Raw genomic sequence first — 26797 nt, forward strand, 5'->3', positions numbered from 1 at the left:
AGGTATTCTAATCAGAAAATGCACTTGTTTGTTATCGTAAAACAAATGATTGGGTGCGAAATCTTCTTCAAAACTGGGGCGTCGTTCTTGCATCACGTAGCGAAATCAAGGTAATCGTATAAGCGACAGTGAAATTGTATTAACACAGAATACTATAGTCCCTACATGAACTCAAACTTTCACGCCAATTTAACGTCACATTTCTTTTTATCGCCCTCTCTTAACGAGGAAGTACCGGTTTCATATCATTGTACCATTAAAAATTGCAAAAAGCATATTGCAAACAAATTCTGCCAGGGGCCTCATTCTCTCATCTAAAATCGAGTCCAATCAATTAATTAACCTTTTACGTAAATTATCAAAAATCATTAAAATCCGTTGATCCGTTCTTAAGTTATAAGTAGTGTAAGTAACGACAACACTCTCTTTTATTTATATAAATAACAGTAATAAAACCGTATTTCTCTTACTTTATGAATTGTAATAAAATTTATTGAACAAAAGAATTTACAAAGAATAGTGAATCTCAAATATTTACAGTTAAATAAGTTTAAAGCAAAAATTGATAAAGTTATTCACAATTTTCATTTTAAGTCATAAAAAATTCCAGTGAGATGCGGCATCTTGAAAGTTTTTTAATATTAACGAACGGATTCCACAAGCTGTGAGTTATTTGAAATTTTTACTCAAAATACGTTTTATATAATTTGGTTTATCGGTTTACGTGAAACTAGGTATCAAAACTATCGAAATACGTGAATTTATACAACAAAACAACATGTCTACGACTTTTAAGATATTAGTGGCAGTATATATAAGTATACTACTGTGATACCTTAATGACTGCCCACAATTTTCATGATATACAAGATTTTTTTATACATTTTAAGAAAAATTGAATTAGTGTAGCCAAGAATTATGTTAAATTTTGTTTCTATTCTATAGTAAAAAAGTTTTGAGCGATATCATATAAAATTGTATCATCATATAAACACGATAAATAATAATCGCATCGTACAAAACGTATCGTAATAGTGTACACATAATACTTATTAAATTTAAATCAACGAGAAAAACAAGTCAAACTTTATTGTAAAACTAGCTTAATTGCAAAAGTATGTATTAATAATACTGCGTCTCAATTTAAAAAAAAACATTAATCTAATCCACATCTACCTATATACCAAGTAGACATGTGAAGGAAATAAAGATATTGTAGCGCTACCTACGAATCATTTTGACCCTGACGCGGGTCGGCCGGTGATTGATGGTCCATTCACGGTAGGTAGTTTTAATCGTTGTATGACGGCTTGAAATTTCCTATTTTGCGTCTGAGTTGTGATGGGTCGATCCCATCTTCCCGTCGGACTCTGATAACATTATGTTTAATATACATACCATCTGTACATACTATATTTGATTTGATGTCACATCATTGTCACATCTACAAAATATATTATATTGAATTTTGAAATCTATGCAAATATTAAAGAAGTATGTAGGTCATAACTGAACAGAATAGCTAGATGGATAATGAAAAAAGGAATTTTTAGTAAAATTTAGAAAGCTTAGACGAACAGTTTATTCAAACGATGCTGCAGTTTAATGAACCTCATATATAAATGAGCAATATAATAAGGAGGTAAGGTAAAAAAATAAACAAAATTACAGGCAAAGTCGCGAAGAGCATAAAATTAATGTAGTTTTACTACGGAAGTGGTGATTTCCTACACCTGGTGAGGTTTTTATCTACTGAAGTGGTGAATGCGTGATTGTTAAACCGAGTTGCACTATATACACTAACAATAAAAAGTATCAATCTGATACTAAATAGAACGTATTACAACTGTTAACACAATTTAACAATTAAGTACATATTAATTTATGCATTTGCCCCATCAGAGGACGCGAGACTAAATAAAAGAATACTTTTACCATTAAATCATAAACAAAACAATTCAATCAAGTATGTACGATCGATCAATCGGCTATCGGATTTCGAGTAGGGTTAAGCGTCCTCTAATAAATATCTTAAGATATCTGAGAAGCCTGGGAAAGCCTTTTTATTATATGTATTTTTGGTATATAAGCTTCAAACAAATTTATCCATTGGTAAGAGATTATAATATTGAACAGCAACAGTCAAGATTTTTTTATTTCTAAATCGCATATGAAAACTGTCTTACAGAAATACGAATCGTCGTCCAATGGTTATTTCTGTCTCGACAGTAAAGGGGACTCGAAATAGAAAAGTCCACACTCTCTCTTCAGAGCCGTTGCACGCACGCGGAAAACGAACAAAATTAAAAACACCGCCAAAACATTTGAGTGTGTACGAAACCGTGAAATTAAAACGTTCTTTTTCGCAAATAAATACCGGTGTTAATTTCTGTAAATACGTCCATTCACAATGATTGTCCGGCTGCAAGTGGCGGCCATCTTGTTTTTTATTGTAAACTATTGTACCGGTTGTGATGTTGACATGGCAGTTTATAAAGTGACAGTGAAGTTTTTGTGGAGCGAGGAAACATTCCCAAAAGATTATCCGCTGTATCGGCCGAAAGCGCAATGGTCTGCAGTTTTTGGTGCGTCCATTTTGTGTTGCGGCATGTGCATGCTTATAAATAGATTATTCAAAGTGGGACGATACGAAAACATAGCATTTACAAAGCATCCGTTGGAAATGGGAGCATGTTTTTTTCCGTCGTCAAAACTTTTCTCTTATAATTAGAACAATCAAAAACACAATAAGAGGTCGGAAACTGGAGAGGGATAAGTTTTCCTTTTATCTTTCAGCTAAGTGACATTTCGCGGCATTGAAGCGATTCAATCAGATAAAGATATATTTATTTGTCCTCAGCAACCTTTAGACAAAGGGAAAATTGTTATCGGTTTTCTTTTTACCTAATATTTATTTGTCCGTTACGCCTCGCATATTTTACGAAGCACAAAAATACAATGTTATCTGAGTTGTTTCTAAATTATTTTTCTTAGAGACGAAAAAATAAATGCTTCAACTATTGATGTGTTACAAACAGTTATTTGTCAATACCTACTGTAAACACATGTTATAAGTAAATAAATATTTCGAAATCCATGGATTTATATAAATAGTTCAAATTAATATAGTGTTTTTATCCATTATATTACATTGTACATTTCAAATAGACAGATAGATAAACAAAACACTCATTCTTAAAAGGAAAGAAAATCGCATGAATATATTTTACGTATAACATAGCACTTTCGCGAAATATTACAACATCAAATAAATTAAGTAATTAATCCATTTCAATAAATTTTACAAAACTCTTTTTTAATCAAATCATCGTCTATTATATTATATCGCAATAGATAAAGATTAATTATTATCACTAATTTATAGATTTAAAAAATATCTGGACTAATAAGAGGTTAGACTACGCCACGATGCGGCAAAAAGACGAAGGTACAGATGTTTGAACCTAACCTCATGAATGAATTTATGTTTTTTTTTATATTTCATCATTACCAAGACTAGTTGGCTACATACGAGAAAAAAAACTTGCGTGGAATGTGAACAGAAATAAAATAAAAAGCTTCTTCAACGTTTCAAAGTTTAGATTCACATACGTTGTATGTGTAACGAGTATAAAATTGTTTAACAATTATTTTCTTTCCCTGTTTTGTTATAACAATATTTAGATAATTTTTTATGCTACATTTACCTTATACATTCAGCCGGGGAAGCATACAGTATTTATATTATTTTATTTTTCATTATCATTACATACCAGCAGTATTATAATAACCTACATAGTGAAAAAACACAGACATTCTCAAGTCTCTAGCCCCCGATCTTTTTATTCAAATGCTACTGAGCTAGATGTTTAGGTGATCATCATTATTATCATCATCAGCCTATATAATATGTTCCCCCTGCAGGGACACAGGACTCCCATGAGGGTTTCGGTTAGATTAGTTCTAATCCAATCCAGTCATAGAACTTTTGATTCTTGAACACGCCAGTTTCCTCACACCTTTTCTTAAGTTTTTCTTCACCGTTCCAAACAGTGGAAAATGCGCAGATTGATTAAAAAATATATTTATATCCTTCACGCTCATCTGGTCTTGAACCCCCCACTTTTCGAAAGTCCGAGGTCCACCACTGAACCACCGTCGACAACTGCTTTGATGTATAGATATGTATTACTAATTTTAAATTCCAGGTCAATCGCACAACTCTTCTTACAAGCTGTACCACGTGGGTGAAGTAGCCAGACTGACGGTTCGTAACTTTGCCCAATTCGGAAAACTAGATGCTTTGGTCCAGGAAGGAGATGATGACGCCAGCGTGTATGACCAGTTCTCTGCCCCAGCAATTGGAGCTGGTTCAGGAGAGACCAGTAATATGATATTTGTTGATGGAGTTCATAGTATGGTAAGATAAATACATGTCTTACGTAATGTACTTACAAATTATTTAAGCTAAAGTCTGATTCGCATTTCAAGTCACATGTCGTCTATTAATAAAAATAATACTTTTACGCGCCTTATTAATAAATATGTATATCTACCTAATCTGTTGTGTCTGTGTTAATTCACAGTGTAAAGGGATAATAAATAATTACAATTTGGGGTCATTTATACAGTTGATAATCGTTCGTAATATACATTCCTCTATTTGTGCAATAAAAATGTTCATTCATCAATACTCTGACAATTTATTAAACAACGTTCCTAAAATAACTTAGATTTCAATACATAGTTTTTCTCTTAAATGAAAATATTGGCCTTTAAGTCACTAAAGTGTGAGACGATTGAAACAAATCTAAGATCCTATTATCAATCTTTATGTGGTAGTCGAGCACGCTTCGGCACGAATTGGGCCAGCTCGCACCGGGGAAGTACCTCACCCCCACAGAAGACCGGCATGAAATAGCATTCTGCTGTGTTTCGTTCGGTGAGTGGGGGAGCCGGAGGCCCATATCCTTTTCCCGACCCTTCCTAGTCCTGTCCTTTATTCCTCTCAAAAATCCTTTCTTAATCCCATCCCAATTTAAAGTCGGCAATCCATTTGTAGAGGCGTAAGGTCTGCAATGGACCTTATGCCTCTACAAATGTTCATGGGCGGTGGTGGCGCTTACCATCAGGCGTCCCACCAGCTCCATTGCCGACTGTGACATAAAAAAAAATAAAAAAAAAAAAATTGGAAAGAAATCGATCTTACACTTGTTTCATTCGCCTAACAAGAATGAAACAAATCTTAAGATAATTTTATTTCTTTTAGCTAATTTTATAATCAATGCGCTGAAAGTACCATTATGGGTATATATTATGAATTATTATTTATTATTTCAAAACTCACATTTGATGTCTTCAATCTATGTATTTCCTAATTAGTTAGCCCATAATATTGTATTAATATCTAGTGTATTAATCATTGGAAGTGCATGGCGTTGTTGCTATTGATATTAATGAACTTGTATCAATTACCATACAATCAGCATTATATCAATTTAGATTTGATTTATCTATACATACTAAATAACTTCCACAACTAAATAACCCACATATATTCGTGTGAAATACTTGCCCTTACTTTTATTTTATATTTATCAGCTCTTAAAGCTTTGTTTGCCAAGTCCACAAACATTTCATGAGCAAAATTAGCCATTCTGGAGTTATAACGAGACAATTGTAAAGCAATTGATTGTAGTATATATAGACCAATGTAAATAGAAGAATTTTAACACACAGGTTTCATTGATATGCCGACTGATTCCATCTCCGGATTGGTTCGTTGGTGTCGATAGCCTGGATCTCTGCGTGGATAACTCTTGGCTTGATCAGATAACCCTTGACGTAAGTGGAATTGCTACAATACGAGATTGCGAATTCAATCTATCAATCTATCTAATATTGCACACTGAGCATAATGCCAACATTTCTTACAATGCAATGACTTTAACTGAATCGTAAATACATTTATATAAGCAGAACTACGAAGTGTCTGTTACATTCATGATTGGCAATTACAAAATATGGCAAATCAACTCCAATTGTGTCAAAATCATAACTAAATATATTTAATTAATTCCAATTACAACGTATTTATGTATACTTTTAACGAAAAGGCTATGATTTTTCAATTACACATATTAATATATGGTTCAGCTTCGACCGTTGGACGCGGGAGCAGCAAGCGGGCTCACATTCACAGCTCCTCGCTGGGAGAGTTCCCCGCCAGAACCCGTGACGAAGCACGGCCCCCGCCAGCCCAACCATCCTGCGGCGGGCTTCTACTATCCTGGATTAAAGGAGCTACCTACGATCGCTAAAGTGGAATTTAATAAGGTATATATAATATATATTTTTACAGGATATTAATTGCATAGAATAACTACCTACACTAGATACCATATGTCTAATATTACTAACATAAAGGTTGAAGATGGCTTGATCCGTTTTAGACAAGGTCATAGACAGACAAACATTTATTCACACGCAAGATCACACACGGCTATAACAAAAAAGATTTAACATGAACATTTTAAAGAAGGAGACTTTATTGTTTTTTTTTTTTTGTATTTGTCTTAATTGGGTGGTATTATAACCGCATTATATAAAATATAATAGTAGTTTGTTCTTCAGGCAGCTAATATGCTAAGAAAACATATATAGGTAGGTATGAAGGTAGGTACATGAGAAAGATAATGTTTCCAATAGCTAATACATAATTCGATAACACTCGAGAATGCGGGCTGACTAATAGGATTATATGGAGTGGTTCTCGTTCATTATATTAAAGATATATGAAACTTAACTTATAGTTAATTATTGATTAATTATCCATTGTTGTTATGATGCGGTATTATATTAACACGTACGCAATATACATGGCATGTGTTTGTACATTCAAGTTGCTCTTACTTACTATATTACATTGATAACTTCTTTAAAATATATGTAAATAAGGCAAAAACTATTAAATAAAATTCATCATACTCGGTTGCCTGAAAACTTTAACTAAGGAAATGAAGAATTTCATTCATTCCAATTACCAAATCCTTTTGCATACTTTTCGCATTAAAAATTATAGTATGAAGAATGGCGTAAAATTTCCAGGTAAAGGAATATTCCACAAAAGAACTAAACGACTTAGCACGTAAAGAACTCTTAGTGAGCCTCAAGTTAAAAGACAAAAAGAAGGGTTTACCGCGGCGAAAAGTTAATCTCCTTGAAGAGTTCAGGGAATTTACAACTAAAAGTTACATAGAACAATTGAAGGATTTGGAAGAGGTCCCTGTTGGCACCCCTCGGCCGAACGTTCCCGACGATAATGTGGTTGTGGTTACAAGATCGCCTATTACGTGAGTGTTTTTCCTTTTTCTTTTATAAAAGTGCCTTCTTATTTTCTAAGAATAATAGTGAAATCTATTACACTAATTGCTCCGTAGACGTCTCAATGTCGAAATATTACGAAGTATTATAGTATCTGTGATTCTGTTGATGAAACATTCCTAGTTCACAACGATAGAATCGAATAAAAATTGGCCAACCTTGACGTATATATAAATAAATACAACATATTAATTAAACTTCTCAATTATTGTATCATAGAATGTTGAAAAGTAGCTGATGTAAATAGTTTCATTCGTAAATTTACTTATTAGACTTGTTAGACTTTTAGACTTTTTAAACTTATTTAGACTCTTAAATTTACTTTAACTACTACTATCTACTACTTTATTTACTTTTTCTACTGCTTTTACTCTCAGACACGAAATCTTGTTTATCCTACATTGTTTTTCATGATAAATTATATTTAGTAGGCGAGAAAAAGACGATTTGTTTTGCGTAGATCCGTAAATAGAACAAAAAAAACAGAGCAATTCATACAAGAATAGGTATTCTAGATAAAGATGGAAAGAATTTTATGAGCTTAAGTAGGAAAAATACTAAAACAATACAGCCTATGTCTTTTTGAAAACAATACGTCTTTCTAATAAGAATTTTTGTAAATTGTTCTGTAGTATTTATAGATTTTTACCTAATAACTTTGCCGTGACTAATGACTGCCCACTTTATACATATTATATTCTTATTTTTTTGCAGAACGACTATGGAGAAAGAGTTTGACAGTGAGCTTAAAAACATGGATGACGTTGTTCTTGCTGTAGCACATGGAAAGAAATTAGGCCTTGGCAAACACCTGCCTAGACATTTCAGATCTCGCCTGCATCACGCTGTTAATAAGATACAACGCAAGTATTATCCTTTTAACAGCACACTGAATTTCACAAAGTTTATAAAATTAATATGATAAGCTAAATAGCGATTCACCCCGGCTTCGCCCGTTGTACATATTATATAGTTTATGTCAGTCAGTGATGACTTTTTTCTAATAGTGAAAGAATTTGACTCGAAATCGATCCGTTAGATTTTGTGTGAAAACATTACAAACGTACACGCAAAAACCCAAATACTTCGTTCATTATATAAGCGTAGACTAGTTTGCCATTTTATGCAATGCAAGCTGCGCCCCACGACTTCACGTAAGAATATTGGAATAAAAAGTTGCCTATGTGTTTTTATTCAGTTGTCCAGCTATCTACGTACGTTTTTGCGTGAAAGAGTAACAAACATACATACACATACACATGCATCCATCCTCACAAACTTTCGCATTTATAATATTAATAGTAGGATACCTATTTACGATATGAGCAACTATCTTACAACACATTACTTAATGAAATTACAGTAACTCATTATCGATAAGTGACTGCACCTCTTTAATATCTTAATAGAAGAACATACGTTCATAACATATAAAAGTGCTATTAATTTAATATAGGAGAATGCTGGGTTTTTATATTTCCATTTAAAGTTCTATACAAATCCAATCAAATCAATCGAAATAGGAAATAGTAAATGAACTAAAGCATGTTTCAGCTGACGACTGCCTAGTTTCCGAGTGGAGTGAATGGACGCCTTGTTCTGTGACCTGCGGCTTTGGTGACAAGTTCCGTACAAGAAGTATCCTCAGGCAGGCTCGAGGGAAGGGCAGGGACTGTCCAGCACTCAAGGATAGAACGCACTGCGGAAACGTTAACTCTTGTACCCATATCGATTATTTTGAATGGTGATTTGTTTTGTATAACGTTTGATATTATTGGTATTATTCAAATATTTAATAGGAGAAATTGAAGTAATGTGAAACAGGTGTTGTTTTGTTTCAATCAATTAATTGTCTGTGGAAACTAATCAAGACATATATTTTATGGCAACTGACTATATATATTATAAAGTTTTTTTTGCACTATATCCGGATTTCCATTTTATAAATTACTGTAATGTGACTTAAGCGGAATAACCAACGTGTTACATATGCACAATAAACCCGAGTGTTGCCATATACATTTATAAGCCCCAGACGTCGTAAAAAGGATCTTTATAGCGGTCAGTGTGAAAGACTATGAAATTGCTATATTGGCGAGATTGGGGCCGTCTAAAGTTTTAAATTAAATGGTAAATGACAGAATGTTACTTACATTGTAAGAGTTTTATTAAGGTTCGACGTGTCATAAATTTACACAAAAAATGTTAGCCATGTCACAGTGTTATGCTCAACTGTTGTGATCAACATTTGACTCTTAAACCATATATTACAGGCAATCCAGACTATTAGCTTTCCACAAAAATTGGCGATCAAATTGAACTAGAATTTTATCGAATGTTTCATAATTTATAAGAAATATTTACCCAAATCATGTTCTGACCGTTTCGCATTTTCGTAGGGTATCAAGTAACTTGTACTGTATATATGTAATAAAATTGGGCTTTAGCGGCGTATTTTTCGATTACTCGGAGGGGGATAGTAAAATGTTAACAACATCCAACCGATGGTAGGACACCTCCTAATTTGTATTCGGTGCGTGATCTTCACAAAATCAAGGAGTATGTGATTCGATTCCTAGCCTCCTTTCATCTATATAGAGTTGTTTTTACCATTACTCTGTACTAACATTGCCTAAGAGTAATTACTTTGTATGGGTATATTTAAGCTACTAACACATTTCGATTGCTTCCTCAACTAAGACTATTTAAAATTTACGTTAAACAAATATACCTGCTCATTAAAATAACAAAAGATATATACGAGTATATTTATTACGTTGCTCCGTATTTCTGAAAAAATTTAAAAAAGCTCTGCACAATGTTTGATAAAACTAGTTAACATTGATTTCAACTGAAGTAATTTTTGCTCTCTTTTATGATAGTCAATAATGGCAAAAATATTTTTTATGTATATTGATGCAGTAGTTTAAAGACCAAAAAACAAAATCAAAGTTAAATTGGGATATACATTAATAACTAATGCAGGTTCTTTTTAATTTGTAGTCTTATACTTCCCTACAAAAAATTTCAAGTATACTTTACCATAAAAGTTCTGAAGCACTTATATCCCTTTAGAAGAGAAGTAGGCTTTCTATTAACCACCCTTTATAAATACCTTGTTCACTCAATCAGAAACATCAATTGAGTGTCTCTCCACGACGTACATACTAAATAGATAGTCTCATGTTTTACGCAAACCTGTAGAAACAGACATCCTTCATACAGAAACTGAACCATATAACTTTACGTAAAAATTACTCTCCTAGATGACTTCATATACGGCTACCCGAGTATCATAAAAATTCGTATTATGATGCCACACTATTTCAGTATTGAAATGATTTTACTGCAAAGTTTGACGCCAGCACGAATAAGGGAAAGGTTCCCGAAGGCACGTAGGGGTTATTGCGGTTTCTTGTTCGGGATATGACTACGAATGGTTTGCTATCATTGTTTTCAAGGAATATTGACTACGATATTCCATCTAAATCTCTGCAAGTTGGAGAATATTGTTTTGCTAACAGCACGTGTGCTTCACTGATTTTGTGAATTTGTAGCAAGATATTGAAACTCACAACGCTTAATAAAAGAAAATAATGATAACATATTGTCATAAAGTTATTATATCACATATTTTGTAACTACAATTATATTGTCTTCATGCTACTTGTTCTGGCCTCGCCCTTGGTACATATACCACTCAGGGATCACTTACAAAACATTCTTCATTTATCATGAATTCTTGGATCGTCTCCGTAATTCCTTAGATTACCTCGTGCAACGTAACAAAACTCACAAATTCATAAATTTCACCTCCTTATACTATGAGTTACTAAGATTACTTCCTCGAACACATAAAACAACCTAAAAACCTTAGAACATTGCAGTGGAAGTTTTCAATTTTCCAACACATTACATTAGACGAGTTTCCGCGCGTCTCAGCGTGATTGATTCTCGCCGACGCGCCACTGATTGATTGTTCTAAATCGAGAAAAATCTCCTCGAATGCGCTTATTTAAATATTTTGCTGTATTTTAAATGTATTCCTTGACATATCAAATACATTTTTTGGGCTGCATTTATACACTTAATAGAACGTGCTGGTTTAATTGTAAATTTTTGTAAATTCTTAATCATTATTAATTTAAATATCTATATTTTAAAATTTATAGGGCAAAAGTTATTGAATTTTAAAAATTTATTGACTGATCTGATCTAGCACCACACTGCCCAAACTACGGACTGATCAAACTGAAAATCAAACTATAAATTTGACATGCGTTGATGTAGGCATGCGATAAGAAAGGATTTTGATTAATTCTACCACCAAGGGGGATTAAATAGGGGACGAAAACTTGTACAATGAAAATTGAAGCTGCCGGCAACAGCCAATATAATATAAAAACAATAAGATAAACCAACTTCTTAAATAGATACATTTATAAATCACAACAAACAAATTTCATTAATTAATACCAAATTATTTTTTCTCGGTCTTTCTACCATCCTTTGTGTGTTTCAACTTTATTGTTCAGTGTCATTTCATTATATGTGCGGAATCTTAGCGAAATCATAGATCGCAAGAGTGTCGTTCGTTTTACAGATATGTAAGATACGCAGGCTTTTGGATTTATATCGTTTAGAATTCAATAATGTATATCATAAAATTCTTTTCAAAGTTATAATTCTTTCTCATCTTATTTCTTTTTAAACCGTACTCCAATTGATCAGATTTGAGTAACAAAAAAGAAAATTCAAGTAAGACATCTCATCTCATCATCATTTCATTTACTTCGAATATTAACTTTGTCATAAGGATAATCACTTTATTACTGTTGCATTTAAGTTGAAGATTAACTAAACATCGAAAGCTGCATTCCTGCGTTAATAAAGCTTGTCTTAACTGTTACTATTTTATTTTATTTTATTTTACCTGAATATATCATAGTTATTAATTATTTCTTTAATTTTTTTTTCAACCCTCCGAAACAATGGGTTAATAGAGACAAAAATCTATTAAATACTCTTTAAGATACGGAATGGAATCTATCTAAATATAATCTATTTATGGAATTACCATTAAATGCTTCATTACTCCTATTTATATTTATTTTAATCACATATAAATTTCAAATTGCACTAAATTTATCAGTCAGTGTCTTTGAATGCTATCAAAGCTCGCTCATCCCAGGGGGCGCTTTAGCTAAATGTTGGTGTAATATTTTATTCACGAGAGCTTCTAGGTTACAGATGTGTATTACTCTAGCTTAAACCACTAATTCGCCTGATGTATGAAACTTTCCTATACTCGTCGTATAATTTGACAATCGCTAGACCGACCTTGTCGTCTTTAGCTTTACACTTCGGAACATAGGCATTTTTTTCTAGTGTGTAATCGTCATCGTTATAATAATTTTTAATATGATAAATAGGCAAAAGGTATTACTAGACCAAGATCGTGTATATTCAAATTTGTTGATGTACAGTTTAGTTTTATTATCATTATTTTTCCTATGACATACAAACGCTTTTCAGTTAAACATGATTGCTTCGATTATTTTCCATTGCGATCTATGATCAAGCGTACAAACTGTACGAAGCATTCATTCAATTTTATTATTAGTAAAGAATAATATTATAATAAAACATGTACACATTTTAATAATCTGTCTGTCCTGTAGGTATTTTTGCTTATAAAATTAGCTGTAAACATAGCCAAGAAAAGGCAGTACACGTTGTATTTCAAAATTTGTTTCGTACACAAGATAAGAAAAAGTTTGTCTCACCCAAAGCATCGCAAAATAGATCAAGTTGGCCATTAATCAATCAGACACCAGCGTTGGGAGGGTTGAAACTCTCGTGAGAAAAAATGCGACCGAAGTACCTAAATTACTTTGTTAGCTTTTTTTGGTGCTATTTATTCCAAAGCCAATTTGAAGACGTGCAAAACAAAATTTGCAAACATCGCCTATACTTCAATAACTTTTATGTTAAAGTTATAACAAATTATCTCAATAGCAATTTTTAAAATATATAAATTTACAAAAAGATTCCGGTACCGGGAATCGAACCCGAGCCTCCTGGGTGAGAGCCAGGTATCCTAGCCACTAGACCATACCGGATTACGCTGTTAATTCGAAATTTAAAAACCTATTCTATTTCATTCATATTATTTACAGAAAATACTCCCATGAAAAAATATTTATACATTGTAGAGGCTAATCTTTGGATCTACTGCATAATTTTTATTGAATTGAAAATACACGTTGAAAACCATATTGTCTGTGAGTGCCATAGGCTATATTTCATTTTGTATTTATTTCGGGCGGAGCTGGAACAAATGGTTTGTATTTCAATATAGTATAATGTTGGTTAGTATTTAAATATAGTAATGTATTATATTTACCAAATCATTTTTATTCGTTTCTAACATTTGAGTACTGTGACTGGCTAATTACTCGTATTAGTATAGCTGCTAGCATATTTGTGTTGTTTACGTGTCATGCTATAGCTAGAAGCTTAAGCATTTAGAACTACTTTTAATTTATATTCAATATTGAGCATTAGTTAGTTTTAACGAGTGCTTCTACTTTCAACAACTTATTATTATTAATTCTAACAAGGGGAAATGCGTTCTCATGTAAAACGGGTTTTTATTGCAACTACAATATTAGCTTTCCGACTGCGGCTTCACCCACAAAATCAAAGGGAAAGATATCGTGTCAATGGTTTTCGCATGGAGAAGAGACAGACCATAAGTGTTCTTCGCATGTGTAATTAATATATATTTATATATACTATACATATATGCTTGGTTTAAATCACACACAGGGCATATAACTTATATTTATTTAACCTCGTTCCAACGCTGTGTTAATGCGTTAGAAGTATCTAAGAATTTAAATTTCAGTTCTTTACATTATGAATTCATGTAGCATAATGCACACGTGTCGCAAAGCTTGCCATCTGCAACTACAACTTGGACCATTTTCCAAGATATTACAACTAGAAGACTTGAAAATTACAGCGACTTAACAATATTATTTTATGTAACAAAATTGTGCCCCATTAACAGATATACCTTTATAATAAATACTGAGAAAAAAAATGTTTTATGCATGTCTATTCTAATTCGAAATAGAAATATCCTATACGAATTTCCTTACCATGAAATTTTAAAAATCTTATTTCTTTTATAATTAATACCGGAAAGAAAGACATTCACAATAAATAAATTCAAAGGCCTAAGGTATGTATGTATTAGGTACTAAAGTCTTACTTACTAGTGTCTTCTTCAATTCAGATATAATCCTTAAAAAGTATTTACTTTTTAAGGATTATATTTATAAGTTATTTAACTAGTCTTTGAAACTTTCTGTAACTTCTTAAGTAAATCACGTAATCCAATAGGAAAAATGTTTATGACTCAAATTTCCATGTAAACGAGGTACACAAATTGTTTTGCACAATGGAAATCACGATCCATTCCAGTAAAAATGCTAACATAACTTTTGCTTTACAACGATCTGATAATGCTAACGTCGTTTGCAGAACTTTAGCCATTCAACCTTTGGAAAAATATTGAAACTAACAAGAACACTCCTACTTAATTTATTGGAACATTTTTCATTAACTACAATGTACGTAGACTTATAACATTTTTTATGTCATCAAGTATAAATTTTACAATTTTTAGCTCGATTAAATAACGTACACAAAAATTACATAAAGTCTTTTAGAAAAGGTGGTAACTGATGCGGCAGAAATTCTATTGAATCCCAATCGTAAATGTCTTTTTGCTTTTGACTTTTAATATCCACAGACGTTTTTCTGGTGCTTGTATTTATAACCTCACGTTGTTGTACATTTTCACGGACTGAATGGTTACATAAACTTGAAATTTCAATCAATTCGTTTGATAAATTATTGTATCTGTTTGCATGCTCATGACAGAATCTATTAGTATATTGATGAGCAGCTTTATCCACGGAAAATCGCCGATCATCAAACTCACATTCTTTATTATAAGGTTTAATAACAATATGTGTAGGTTTGTTAATATTATGGAAATTTCTTAATGATACTTTTGAATCTTCATAATTTTTTTCTCTATTGTCAGAAATACCTCTTACATTATTATCGTTTATAAACCATGTTTTGGATTTAAAATGAATATTTTCACAGACGCATTTATTAATGTCACATGAGCTATATTCCTTAGCGTTACACGAAGTAGCAATTGCCTTAACTACAGGATTTTGTATTTCATCAATAAATTGTTCCCATTTTAAATCATTATGACAGGTGAAGTCTGTGGACGCATCTATATTATTTTTAGTTGAATTGTCTGTTAAATTTACATATATATTTCCAGAAGGAGAAATTGTCAGAGATCCATATTCAACTTCATTGTTTAATTCGCCATTTAATACTATTACAATTTCACCATTTTCATCTTTTTTTATGGGTACGACTCCTTTTGATGAACCACATAGATAGCTTTTCAAATTTCTTGCAAAAGTTTTCCTTGATTCCTTGTCCAGTACTATAGTAAATAATCCGGAAGACGTTTGTTTAAGCTTAAGAGGCGATTCTATACCCAACTGTTTTAAAGAGTCGATTTTAAGTCTATTGTATATATTTGAATCACTACAACTCTTTTCCTTTATTAATCTACATTTAGGTTTTTGTTTATATTTTTTTAATATGCAATTAATTATATTCTCTAAAATAATTGCCGAAACGATAGATCTTTTTTTACGATATTTAGGATCTATTTCACAACTAGTTATTAGTTTAAGATTTCCAGATTCTGATTTTATTAAATATCCATCTTTGTACGTGCCGTGCTCATCCCTATCAAAGCCAATAATATATTGTTGAGGATTTTCTTTATAAATCTGAACACACGAATCTTTTTCATCACCATCAAATTGTTTAATAGTATTTTTGTACTGGTTTTGAAATTCTCTATTCATGACTATATCATAATTTCCTGATTGAGTTCTTCTTAAAATAACAGGCTCCTTTATATCTACCAAAAGACCTTTTAATGCCGCTTTACAGAAATGTATGTCATTTTGGTCCCCATCAGTATGTGCCAAAGTATATTTTTTGTTGTCTTTGAAATTATTTATACATTTATCGAAAAACAAATTTGGCGAAGTCCTTCGTAATTGTTTAGCATCTTGTCCTTGTTGCATCACCTTAGATGATGATGGTATTTTTATTTCTTTATTGGTAATTTTCGACGTTGATTTGTTACGATCCTTTTTAATTATTTCCATTAGTAAGCTGCCAGATAGAGTTCTTTTCACTTTTAATTTCTTTGAATTAGTGTCAGCCTCTGTACAATTAAAATCTATATAATACGAGCCTGATTTTTCTTGTTTCAAAGTAGCAAAAAAGTTTGGATTTTCTTTTGTTTTTGCTTCTATAAACTTTATTAAATTTTCATCTAGTCCCAAAATAATATTACCTGATGAAGATCTAGATATTTTTGGTACGTTATCGCGAATTTGTTCATCATATTCACTGCAAACCACTTTTATACTATTGCCACTAGAGACTTTTGTAACTGATTCTCTTGAATCAGTACCATATCTACTATGTATTCGCATATCATTATTGAATGATTGGGAACTTTCCTCTTTTTCAAATATAATTTCTAAATTACTCGGCATTCTTGTGTCTTCTTTTGTGACTAATCTGCTTTCATATCGCCTTGTTTCAGTTCCTACATGATTTTTACTGCATTTCGTGCTATATATAAATTCGTTTTTGATTTCATGTGCCATATTGTTAAGACAACATTTTTGTTCTCCGTATTTATCATATCGATTAGTAGATGTATCTTTATCATATTTTAGCATGATATCTGCTTTTAGTTGTTTTGTATCTGTAAGTTTATGAATGATTAGACATGTTTTATTTTAATTTGCATAAGAATGACTTCAAATGATAATATGGGAGTACAAAACAACTAAAAACAATAAACAATTTAACAAGTAATACATATCTAACACCTCTGTTTTTACATAAAATTTATTCTAAATATTTTTATTACACTAAAAGCCATACCTTATAATTTGATTGGATAATGTAATATTATGCGATATGCGTTTAAGGCTGTGTTAAAATTAAAACCACCAGGCGCTTTATAATCATTTAATTATATTCCAATAATTAGCACTGTTCAATAGTAAATTCAGATCGAGATTATCTTTAACACTTTCATACAGTTGGTATCACTTGATATTGAAGGAATCGTTGCTTATCATCGTATAACTTACTTTTTCAATAGGAGTCACCTCAGTATATCTTCCCATAACTTCTTCAATAATTCTTTCACGGGGACCGCCTCTAACATCTACAATAATTATTAAAATCCAGATGATGTAAACTCAGCATATTTTTGTACTCCCATATCAATGTTTATCAAATATATTTGTAATTCTTACCTTTATGGCAATCGCAGGGTCTTTTTGAGAAGCTACCGCATTGACAATTTGCCTGAAAGGCAGAATATATGTAAGTTCAGCATGTAATTCTAAACAACCAACATCTAATACGTCACTAACCGTACGTAACAACATAAATATTTTTATATACGTATGTTACAGTTTTATTCACCGTTTAATTTAAATATATTTCGCGAAATTGTAATCTGTCAAAAAATTTGTTTTTCTTTTTATAGGTATCTGTAATCCAATATTATGGATCACATTTTTTCTACTGTTTGCAATAGTGGTTCATATTACGGCGACAGGATAACCGGGTAAACTTCGTGTCACCTAGATTTTAAATTTGTGAAAAAAAAACGGTTCCGTTTATTGATATTCGTTCGTTCATACTTTTTCTGGCCAACAACAAACATTTTTAAACCAAAATCAGCTGCAGAGCCCTAGCCGTTCTCAAGTTTTACATAGGTAAACAATCAACAATTATTTTTCATGTAAATATATAAATCTTGAAGAAAATTGGAATACATAGTTATAATATTATAAATAGAACATTTACTTGTTTGTCGTCTTGCATACTTGGTACTAATGGAATGCCTGATTTGTATGCACGAGATTCAGGAATAGTAGATAAGGCCTCAGGCCCCAATACACATTGAGCAGCTCTCATGTTCTTGAATTGGCATGAAGGCGCTAAGGGAAAAAAATATTATAATGTAGGTATACACAATATTGTCAATTTCATGATAGATGTTCTCGTAGCATTAGATAATTATCGAACATATAGCTTCAATTAATAACGAATAAAATAAACTGCTATCATTGTTACCAATAATATAATGAACTAGTGACTTCAAAAATCCCATTTTATATGTTTCAAAGCAAGAAAAGAGTTAAAGAATAACAATTCATTAAAACACATCATGCATCTCTACATAGTATAAAACGAAGTCGCTTTCCGCCGTCTATGTGTCTGTATGTCCGCGGGCAAAACGTATTCGGCTTCATACTAACCTTGACATGGGCTAGGCTTCCAAGCAGCGACATCAGCCGCCACGCGATCCGGAGCTCCGTGCATGGCGCAGTCTGGACCACACGGCGTCGAATCCTTATGTGGACACATGACCACTTCACCCTAACACGGAAAAAAAATATTTCATGAAGGACGAAATATACGCACGAAAAAAAAAGCGTAGAAGTCCTACCTAGGACTAACAAATATCTCGTATCCCAAAAAAAGAGAGTAAACAGTTAAACGTTCCTGTCCTTATTTTAAAACTTTTAGCGTATGCTATAAGTTTTACAATAAATTTACGTTACGCTAGGTACAAACAGCAATTTGAAATCATTGAATATTTTGATAATTGAAACAAAGGCTCACTGCATCGGCCTGCAAATCATCAGGATCTTGTGGACACGGAGATGGATCGTTAGGTGGTGGCGGAGCTTTACTCGTGCAAATACAATTCTTCGGACCACGAGGACAATTGCATTCGCTTGTTGAACCCCAGCGATGGCACGGATCCTGGGCATACATTGTTGAAATAATCAAGAAATATCTTAAAATGATTTCAATGTATAAACACAATTTGAATAAAACCAACCTTTCTGGAAGCTGTCCCTTTATCCACCTTGGGTGCTTTAGTGGCTTTTATTTGTTTCAAACACAACATCAACTGCTTGTATGTATCAGGATCCAGCTTTTTATGAAAATAAGCAATTTTTAAATTAATCGTTAAGATTTACAATAAAAAATTAAAGTTAAATTTACATGTGGAAATATACATTTACCTCACACCTGGTTTTAACAGCACCACCAACAATAGTCAAATTTAAATTTTTCTTCACTGTGCACAAAATGAAGTCTTGTAAAATTTTTCTTGTTTCTGTGTTTAATTTCCCATTACGGCTATGTTTAAGGCAATTTAAAACCGCATCTGCCACAGCTTTTCCAGGGCCGGTTTTAGTTTGCCTTTCAAGCACAGTGTACATGTTATCAAATACATTGTCTAAAAACTTCTGTTTGACTACCATACACACACAATCCATCGTCTGATCTGGACTACAATGGTCGCCCTCAAGTAGACAATGTCGCTCTTCAGCACACCTTGGACAATCTGTACATAACTTGCGAACGTCAACTGTGTCAGTGCATTCATGACATCGAATACATCTTACTTTAAAATTAGCTATTTCATTGTCAATTGTCTTAATTTCATCCTCGATAGCTTGTTGTTTATTTTTGCATTTATCTCTGCACTGATCACACGTTTGTTTTAGCATTTCTATTTCCAACAGAAGAGCTTCTTTCTAAAAAGTTTTCAAATAAAAAAATGTATGTAATAAGTGTATTTGAAAACTTTTTGAACAATAAAATAAATTCACCTCTGCTTTCATATCTTCGTTCTCGAGTTTCTTTTGTAGTAAAACTTTGCATAGTTTTTGTAAATCTTCTCGAGCTTCTTTTATATATGTGTTACCTTCTTTTTCCTTCTCACTTTTTCTTTTCCGTTCGTCGTTAAGTTGCTTTTCAATTCTGGATACTTCGTTAGCAATATATGCTATTTTGGCCTATATTGATATAATAAATGTATAAAGTACCTATCAAATTTTTTAATCACTAATCACCATCACCAATATATAAATGTAAAAGTTTGATTGTATGTTTGTCCGTCAATCACACTGAAACTACTCAACGGATTTTGATGAAATTTGGTATACAGACATGGTATGAGCTGACTTTTGTTTGTGGTAGTCGCTTCGGCACGAATTGGGCCAGTTCGCACCGGGGAAGTACCACAAACCCACAGAAGACCGGCGTGAAATAGCATACTGCTGTGTTTCGTTCGCTGAGGGAGCCGGTGGCCCATATCCTTTTCTTTCCCATTCCCAGTCCTTTCCTTTATTCTTTACGTCAACCCTTTCTTATCCCTTTCCAGTTTTAAGTCCGCAATCCATTTGTAGAAGCGTAAGGTCTGCAATCGAACCTACGCCTCTCCAAATATTTATGCACTTACCATCAGGCGACCCACCAGCGCCATTGCCTACGATGACATAAAAAAAGAAACTAAAAGACTTGGGTGATAGGATACTTTTTATCCCGATTAAATTCTCCCTTGGGATAAAACAGGAATCTTAATATCAGGGAGCGTCTAATAGGTTATATGTTTACAATATGATAATAAATTTATTAAAAAATCTTACATCTGAAGCATTTCTCTTGCTATTGAATGATTTTTTTGTCGCTTCAATATCTGATTTGTTATTTTCTATTCGCTTTTTAAAATCGCTGATTTCCAAATCGATACATTTTAAATCACCATTTTTTTCTGTAATTTTTTCTTTTATATCTTGATGACATTTTGTAATATTATCCATTTGGAATTCCAAGTCTTTTTTATTCTTACGCCATTTTTCAGTGCTATCTTCGACTTCTTTTAACTTTATCGAGATAATATTAAATTTTATTGTTTTCAAGTTGACTTTATGTTTTGATCTACATGCAATTTTTATTATAATAATACCTACTTAATTTTTTTTACAAAAATTAAAAAAGGATATTACCTGCTTTAAAAGCGTTTTTTGTCGCTCAAGAGATTCTGCCACTTTTTTCTTATAGGATTGTTCCATGCAAGACCACATACAATCAGCTTGTTTCAACATCTGTATGCCTTCTTTTTCGCGTTGCTCCAATTGTGTGATTTGTTCTTGTAATTCTTTCTGAGTTGCCAATAAGTCATTGACTTTACCTTGACACTTCTTTTCAAACGAAGCGGCCTTTAAATTATTGTTACGTTGATATTTAAATTTCATTTTTGGAATAAATCACTAACTAATTCAATAATTGTAGACTTTTTTGCGCGGTGCCCACAATTCAAAAAAAATCGAAGAGCAAATTTTTATACAGGTTTATCTAGATATAACAATTAATAATACATACTTCTTTTAAATTGCACAAAACCTTGCTGAGAGGCATACTGTCACTTGCGGTACTTGGAGAGTTGGATCTCTGGCATGATCGTGTGTCGGCACTGTTACAAGTAATATGTTTATAAGGTTACTTTAAATATTCTATCATACTTTGTTTACATTTATTTACGTATACATATTATTGAAATAATAATGCCTTATCATATTATGTATTAGTCGAAACGATTTATTTCAAAATATCACGCAAAAAATAGGAAAGAATATTATGTACCAATGATACCAAATATCATCCATTGGGATATTCACGGTAATTTGAAAATATGAAACTGTAAGCCAAATTCGTTTAAATTTAACTCACTTGTGACGAACAAATGTGTTTTAATTGTGAAGACGTGACAGACCGTCCAAGTGCACAAATGATACCTGTTTTGATTTAACCTTTTCTGTTTATTGGGATCCTTGTTTGTATCACCGCCACGGTTGCAACATCCAGCCATGTAACACGTCACACGTTTTGGATGAAAAAACCCAGTGCTTTTACTGTTACTACTGAGACCCATGCGTTGCTCGACTTCATGCTGCATTGATAGTATAAAATGATATAAATTTCGTGTGAAACACAAAAATAATCACGTCAATCGGTAGAAAACCCCGGGGTTATTGTTTAACACAACCAAAAAAATTCAGTCGAATTGAGAACCTTCTTCGGTTTTGGGGCGGGAGGTAGAAAATATGAGAATGTTTAATGAAACCAAAGAAAGCTGTCGTTTTAATAGCGACTCAATTGAGTTTGAGTTTTCTTGCAAAAGAAAGTATACAATAAAATGTATGCGTAATATAGTGCTTAATAGGGACACCCATTAAGCACTATATTACGCATACTGCCCAAGTACTGAGGAGACCATTGCACATAAGGGTTAAAAAAATTCAACTAGGAAATCATTACAGTCAAATCACAATCAGGATTCTCCTTGAGAATATTCCAAAAATCGCACATCAGTTTTACGCTCGGATCTTTCGAAGAGCAATCCATGTTAGGATTTTCGTCCTTGTCAGAAGTGAGTTCTCTTATTAGGTCGTCTAGAGCTTTGTATCGGCGAGCGAGGCAATCTGGGATTTCAGGCATTTTGTATCTGAAATAAATGAATTAAAAGATAACATGCTATCTAAATACACGACAAAGTTATACTTTCTACTATACTATTCTAATTATATTCCTCGGTACGTCGGGTACGGAACTTACGGGTATTTAGGGAAGATACAGAAAAATCATCCAAATCAATGAAGCCGTTTCGGAGGAATAATTGCGAAAGTGCATTTATTGTTGTCTTTCACGTCACAATGGGCGATTTTATAATATGATTTTTGTGTCTGGAGATAAATTGGCTGGAGAGTGACTAAGGCTACTTTAACGCGATAGAATGTGTCATTCCCATGGGAATAATAATTTGAAGCCTCCACCCGTGGCAGCTAGCACTCGTAAAGCTACTTTTACATAAATAGATATACAACGATATAGTAATAATATTATTATATACTATATAGTAATAATATTACTACGGTCGTTAATAATTACAAACTTAAAAATATTGATGAACATTTTACCTTTGAAAAAAAAATTATGCAATATTGCTAAGAAATATCAATATAATTTATATTGTAGTGATTCAACTAGTTACAATAGTTTAAAATTCTAACATAATTATAATGAAAAAATATTAAATTATTTTATTAATACTTGAAAATTTTTGGCAACTTAGTAAAATTGTTTGCTTTTGTGACGGAAGTTTTAATTTAAAAACATATCTTCTGAGGTTGTACTTAGTCTATGAGAGAATATGAATATATTTTTAACGACAATGATTTATAGAAAGGTCGAAGGAGAAGCGCAATTATTCACAAAAATCATAGTGTTTTCTATCACGCACAATAAAAAAAATAAAAAGGGACTACATGGATAGATACATATCTTGATGTAATGAGATATCATAAAAGACATATATAGATATTATCTAGGTAACATAGCATATTCCATCGTGTTGTTCTTACGTTATTACCCGTGGATAACGGTTTATTTCTCATGTTACATTGTTTAATTTAGCTTTATCCCTTAGCCCACACCCACCAGTAGGACAAATAAAAAGTAGTATAAGTGCGGACAATGTTGTCGACTGTAGGTGTAATAGAGACCCTGCTAATTATCATTAGTGTCAGTTTGTTGAAAGATAACAGTTATGACATTGTGACATTGACATTTGACGTTCATCTTATATGTTGATGTTTGTCTTATTTTGGTATTTGTTTCTTATCAGTTCTCATATTTATCTATCAGATGCTGTAAATTATAGTTACTAGCGTGATTTTAATATTTTAAATAACGCATAGTGTAAATAAGTGGTTTATACAAACTTTGAGTACATTGTTATCTTGATTAATAGGATGTCTCAACTGGGCCCTGTAAGTAAAATTTATGTTTTTAATTTAAATAATTTATATTCAAATAAAAACGATTAATTCTATTACAGGAACACCCAAGAAATCTGATTCCGGAGTTATGCTCCCAATTCTACCACTTAGGATGGGTTACAGGAACTGGCGGTGGAATATCCATTAAAGATGGGTAAGATTTTATAACCTTTGTCCATGCATCATTTCTACATTGCATTACAATGTAAAATTAATTAATTCATATATTATATTGAGGTTAAGAGAATTTATAAAAGGTTATAAAAGTATTATGCATTACTTACAAAAAATTCTTCATGTTTCCTCTCAACTATACTTGCTTTTGAAATTTTGCTGTGCAATTTTTAAGGGAAAAGATCTACATTGCACCATCAGGTGTACAGAAAGAAAGAATGAAGCCTGATGATCTTTTCGTGCAGACCATCACTGATGAAGATTTAGAACTGCCATCTCCAGAAAAGAAGTAAGTACCATTTTTGAATATTGTATAATAAAGCACATTTAAGATCTTATTGATAAATAAAACGAGTCTCACCTCTGAGGATCAAATAGGACAAAATGTAATAATAATATAGCAATCAAATTAATGCTTTAACTCTTCATATATAAAAATGTGACAAGAAATTATCAAATATAACTTATTAATATTAGATTACTTTACAATTCTTTATTTGCAAATAATTATTGTATATTTGAATGTAAATTTCAGATTAAAGAAAAGTCAATGTACACCATTATTCATGCTAGCCTACCGCAACCGTGGTGCAGGGGCTGTTATCCACACACATTCACCTCATGCAGTCAGATGCACACTCTTATATGACAAGGAATTTGTTATTACACACCAGGAAATGATTAAGGTAGACACAATATGTATGTAATGTCAGTTTTTATACCTTGAATATAAACATAGTCCTTTTAATCTTATTCAACCCATGGCAACCAGAAAGAAAGAAAGATGTAATTTTTTTTCCTACTTTATTTTAGGGTATAAAAGATGCTAAATTGGGACGTTATCTACGCTTTGATGAGAAACTAGTAGTTCCTATAATAGAAAATACTCCATTTGAAAAAGATCTTGCAGGCAGTTTAGGAGAGGCCCTAGAAAAGTATCCTGGAACTAGTGCAGTTCTTGTTAGAAGGCATGGAGTGTATGTGTGGGGTGATACATGGCAACAAGCAAAGACTATGTAAGATATCTAGTATATTGTGTTAATGTTACTTAGAATGTCCTCTGATGTCTGTTAACTTTCACTAAGACTGGTGGTGAATGATCATTATATATTATCCTGTTCATGACAATTTGGGTCATTCACGGGTCATCATAAAGCACAACTTGTTTATGATTCATAATGAGTGAATAGGAAATTGATTCTATTATTTACAAAATATATGTAAAAACTGTGTTTACAAAATGCATCAGTGAAGCGGGCCTGTGGCAAAAGCAGTCAGCATTTGCCAGAATCAATTTCTATCTACTTTACAGGAATACAGCTCATTGTTTATAGAACTGCCCTGATTTTAAAATAATTAATTGAATCACAGGAATTACATACTTGACATTTCTGTACTGCTTAAAACATTTTTGTCATAAGTATCAGCTGTTTTGTATAATAAATAAAATTGTCAATAATTTTGCAGGACTGAATGCTATGACTATTTATTTGAAATGGCTGTAGAAATGAGGAAATTGGGATTAGATCCAGCTTTCAATCCTGAAACTGGAAACACAGAAAATGGATCAGGTTAAGAAATTTATTATACAAAAATGTTAAAATACATATAGGAACATAGTTTACATTGTTAAAATATTTTGTTGTAGTTGTTTTTTAATAAATATATTTTCCTATTCATGTTTTTTTACTTTTCGGTGTTCCTTAATAATTCGGTAAAGATACTTTCAGATATCACATTTATGGTTTTTTCTCTCTTTAGATCGTCGTCTTTCTCACTCTTTAATGTTCGGCGACTTATCCCGTGTATACTAGATGCACATTTATTTTTTATTAAATCTTTAATTTCCTCTAATTCCCCCTTTGATAAGAAATTTGTGTTAGAGTAGTCTCCGCCTAAAGCCACTACATCTCTTTTTGCCATTTCATATAAAGAGGTAAGGTCTAATTTTGTTTTTCTCTTCTTTTCGTATATAGCTTGTTTACGATTGAGTATCTTTTTAAGATCCTCTAAATATGGACGATTATCGGATATTTGTCCATCTATAATTTCTACTTCTTTGTCATTCATTTTGTTTAAATCCTCATGAAGGATATTGTATTTTATTTTAACTGATGATGGAATTCGAACTTTAGTGTCTGAAAATAAAAGTGATTTACAGCGTTATTTCTCATTTACAACAAAAACACAAAATACATATTAATTATGAACTATGAAATCAATTAATCTGTTATTTTTATGCATGCCTAGGAATGGCTTTTGTAATGACATTTACCTTTCTTCTCATTAAGTCTAACTGAAAAATATACACGTAATTTTTGAACTGGCACAGGTGTTTCCAGGTCGTCAACTTTTTTAAAAACCTCGTATTCAAGACATACAAT

General features: G+C 32.1%; 2 protein-coding genes and 1 non-coding gene across 4 annotated transcripts; 2 read left to right on the forward strand and 1 right to left on the reverse strand.

Annotated features, from left to right (window-relative positions):
- Nucleotides 1-2267: 2267 nt before the first annotated feature.
- Nucleotides 2268-9268, forward strand: LOC119833913 (spondin-2-like). 2 transcript variants are annotated; one of them, XM_038358144.1, is made up of 7 exons: nt 2268-2585; nt 4209-4420; nt 5740-5844; nt 6157-6336; nt 7108-7352; nt 8098-8246; nt 8938-9268. In XM_038358144.1, the coding sequence occupies exons 1-7, from the start codon at nt 2411-2413 to the stop codon at nt 9129-9131; spliced, it is 1260 nt and encodes a 419-aa protein (XP_038214072.1). In that variant the 5' UTR covers nt 2268-2410; the 3' UTR covers nt 9132-9268. The 2 variants fall into 2 exon arrangements, with proteins under 2 accessions (XP_038214072.1, XP_038214073.1); XM_038358145.1 differs by having other exon boundaries at nt 8098-8250; nt 8938-9047.
- A 4165-nt stretch (nt 9269-13433) lies between these two features.
- Nucleotides 13434-13505, reverse strand: Trnae-cuc. Its single transcript has one exon. It is a non-coding gene; the product is annotated as a tRNA-Glu (tRNA).
- A 10518-nt stretch (nt 13506-24023) lies between these two features.
- On the forward strand, nt 24024-26090 carry LOC119833977 (probable methylthioribulose-1-phosphate dehydratase). The gene is made up of 6 exons (XM_038358239.1): nt 24024-24230; nt 24299-24393; nt 24589-24702; nt 24949-25099; nt 25227-25429; nt 25881-26090. Exons 1-6 carry the CDS (start codon nt 24213-24215, stop codon nt 25987-25989), a joined length of 690 nt encoding a protein of 229 aa, XP_038214167.1. The 5' UTR covers nt 24024-24212; the 3' UTR covers nt 25990-26090.
- Nucleotides 26091-26797: the final 707 nt, after the last annotated feature.

The sequence above is a fragment of the Zerene cesonia genome, chromosome 18 (assembly GCF_012273895.1).
Source record: "Zerene cesonia ecotype Mississippi chromosome 18, Zerene_cesonia_1.1, whole genome shotgun sequence".
Lineage (NCBI taxonomy): Eukaryota > Metazoa > Arthropoda > Insecta > Lepidoptera > Pieridae > Zerene > Zerene cesonia.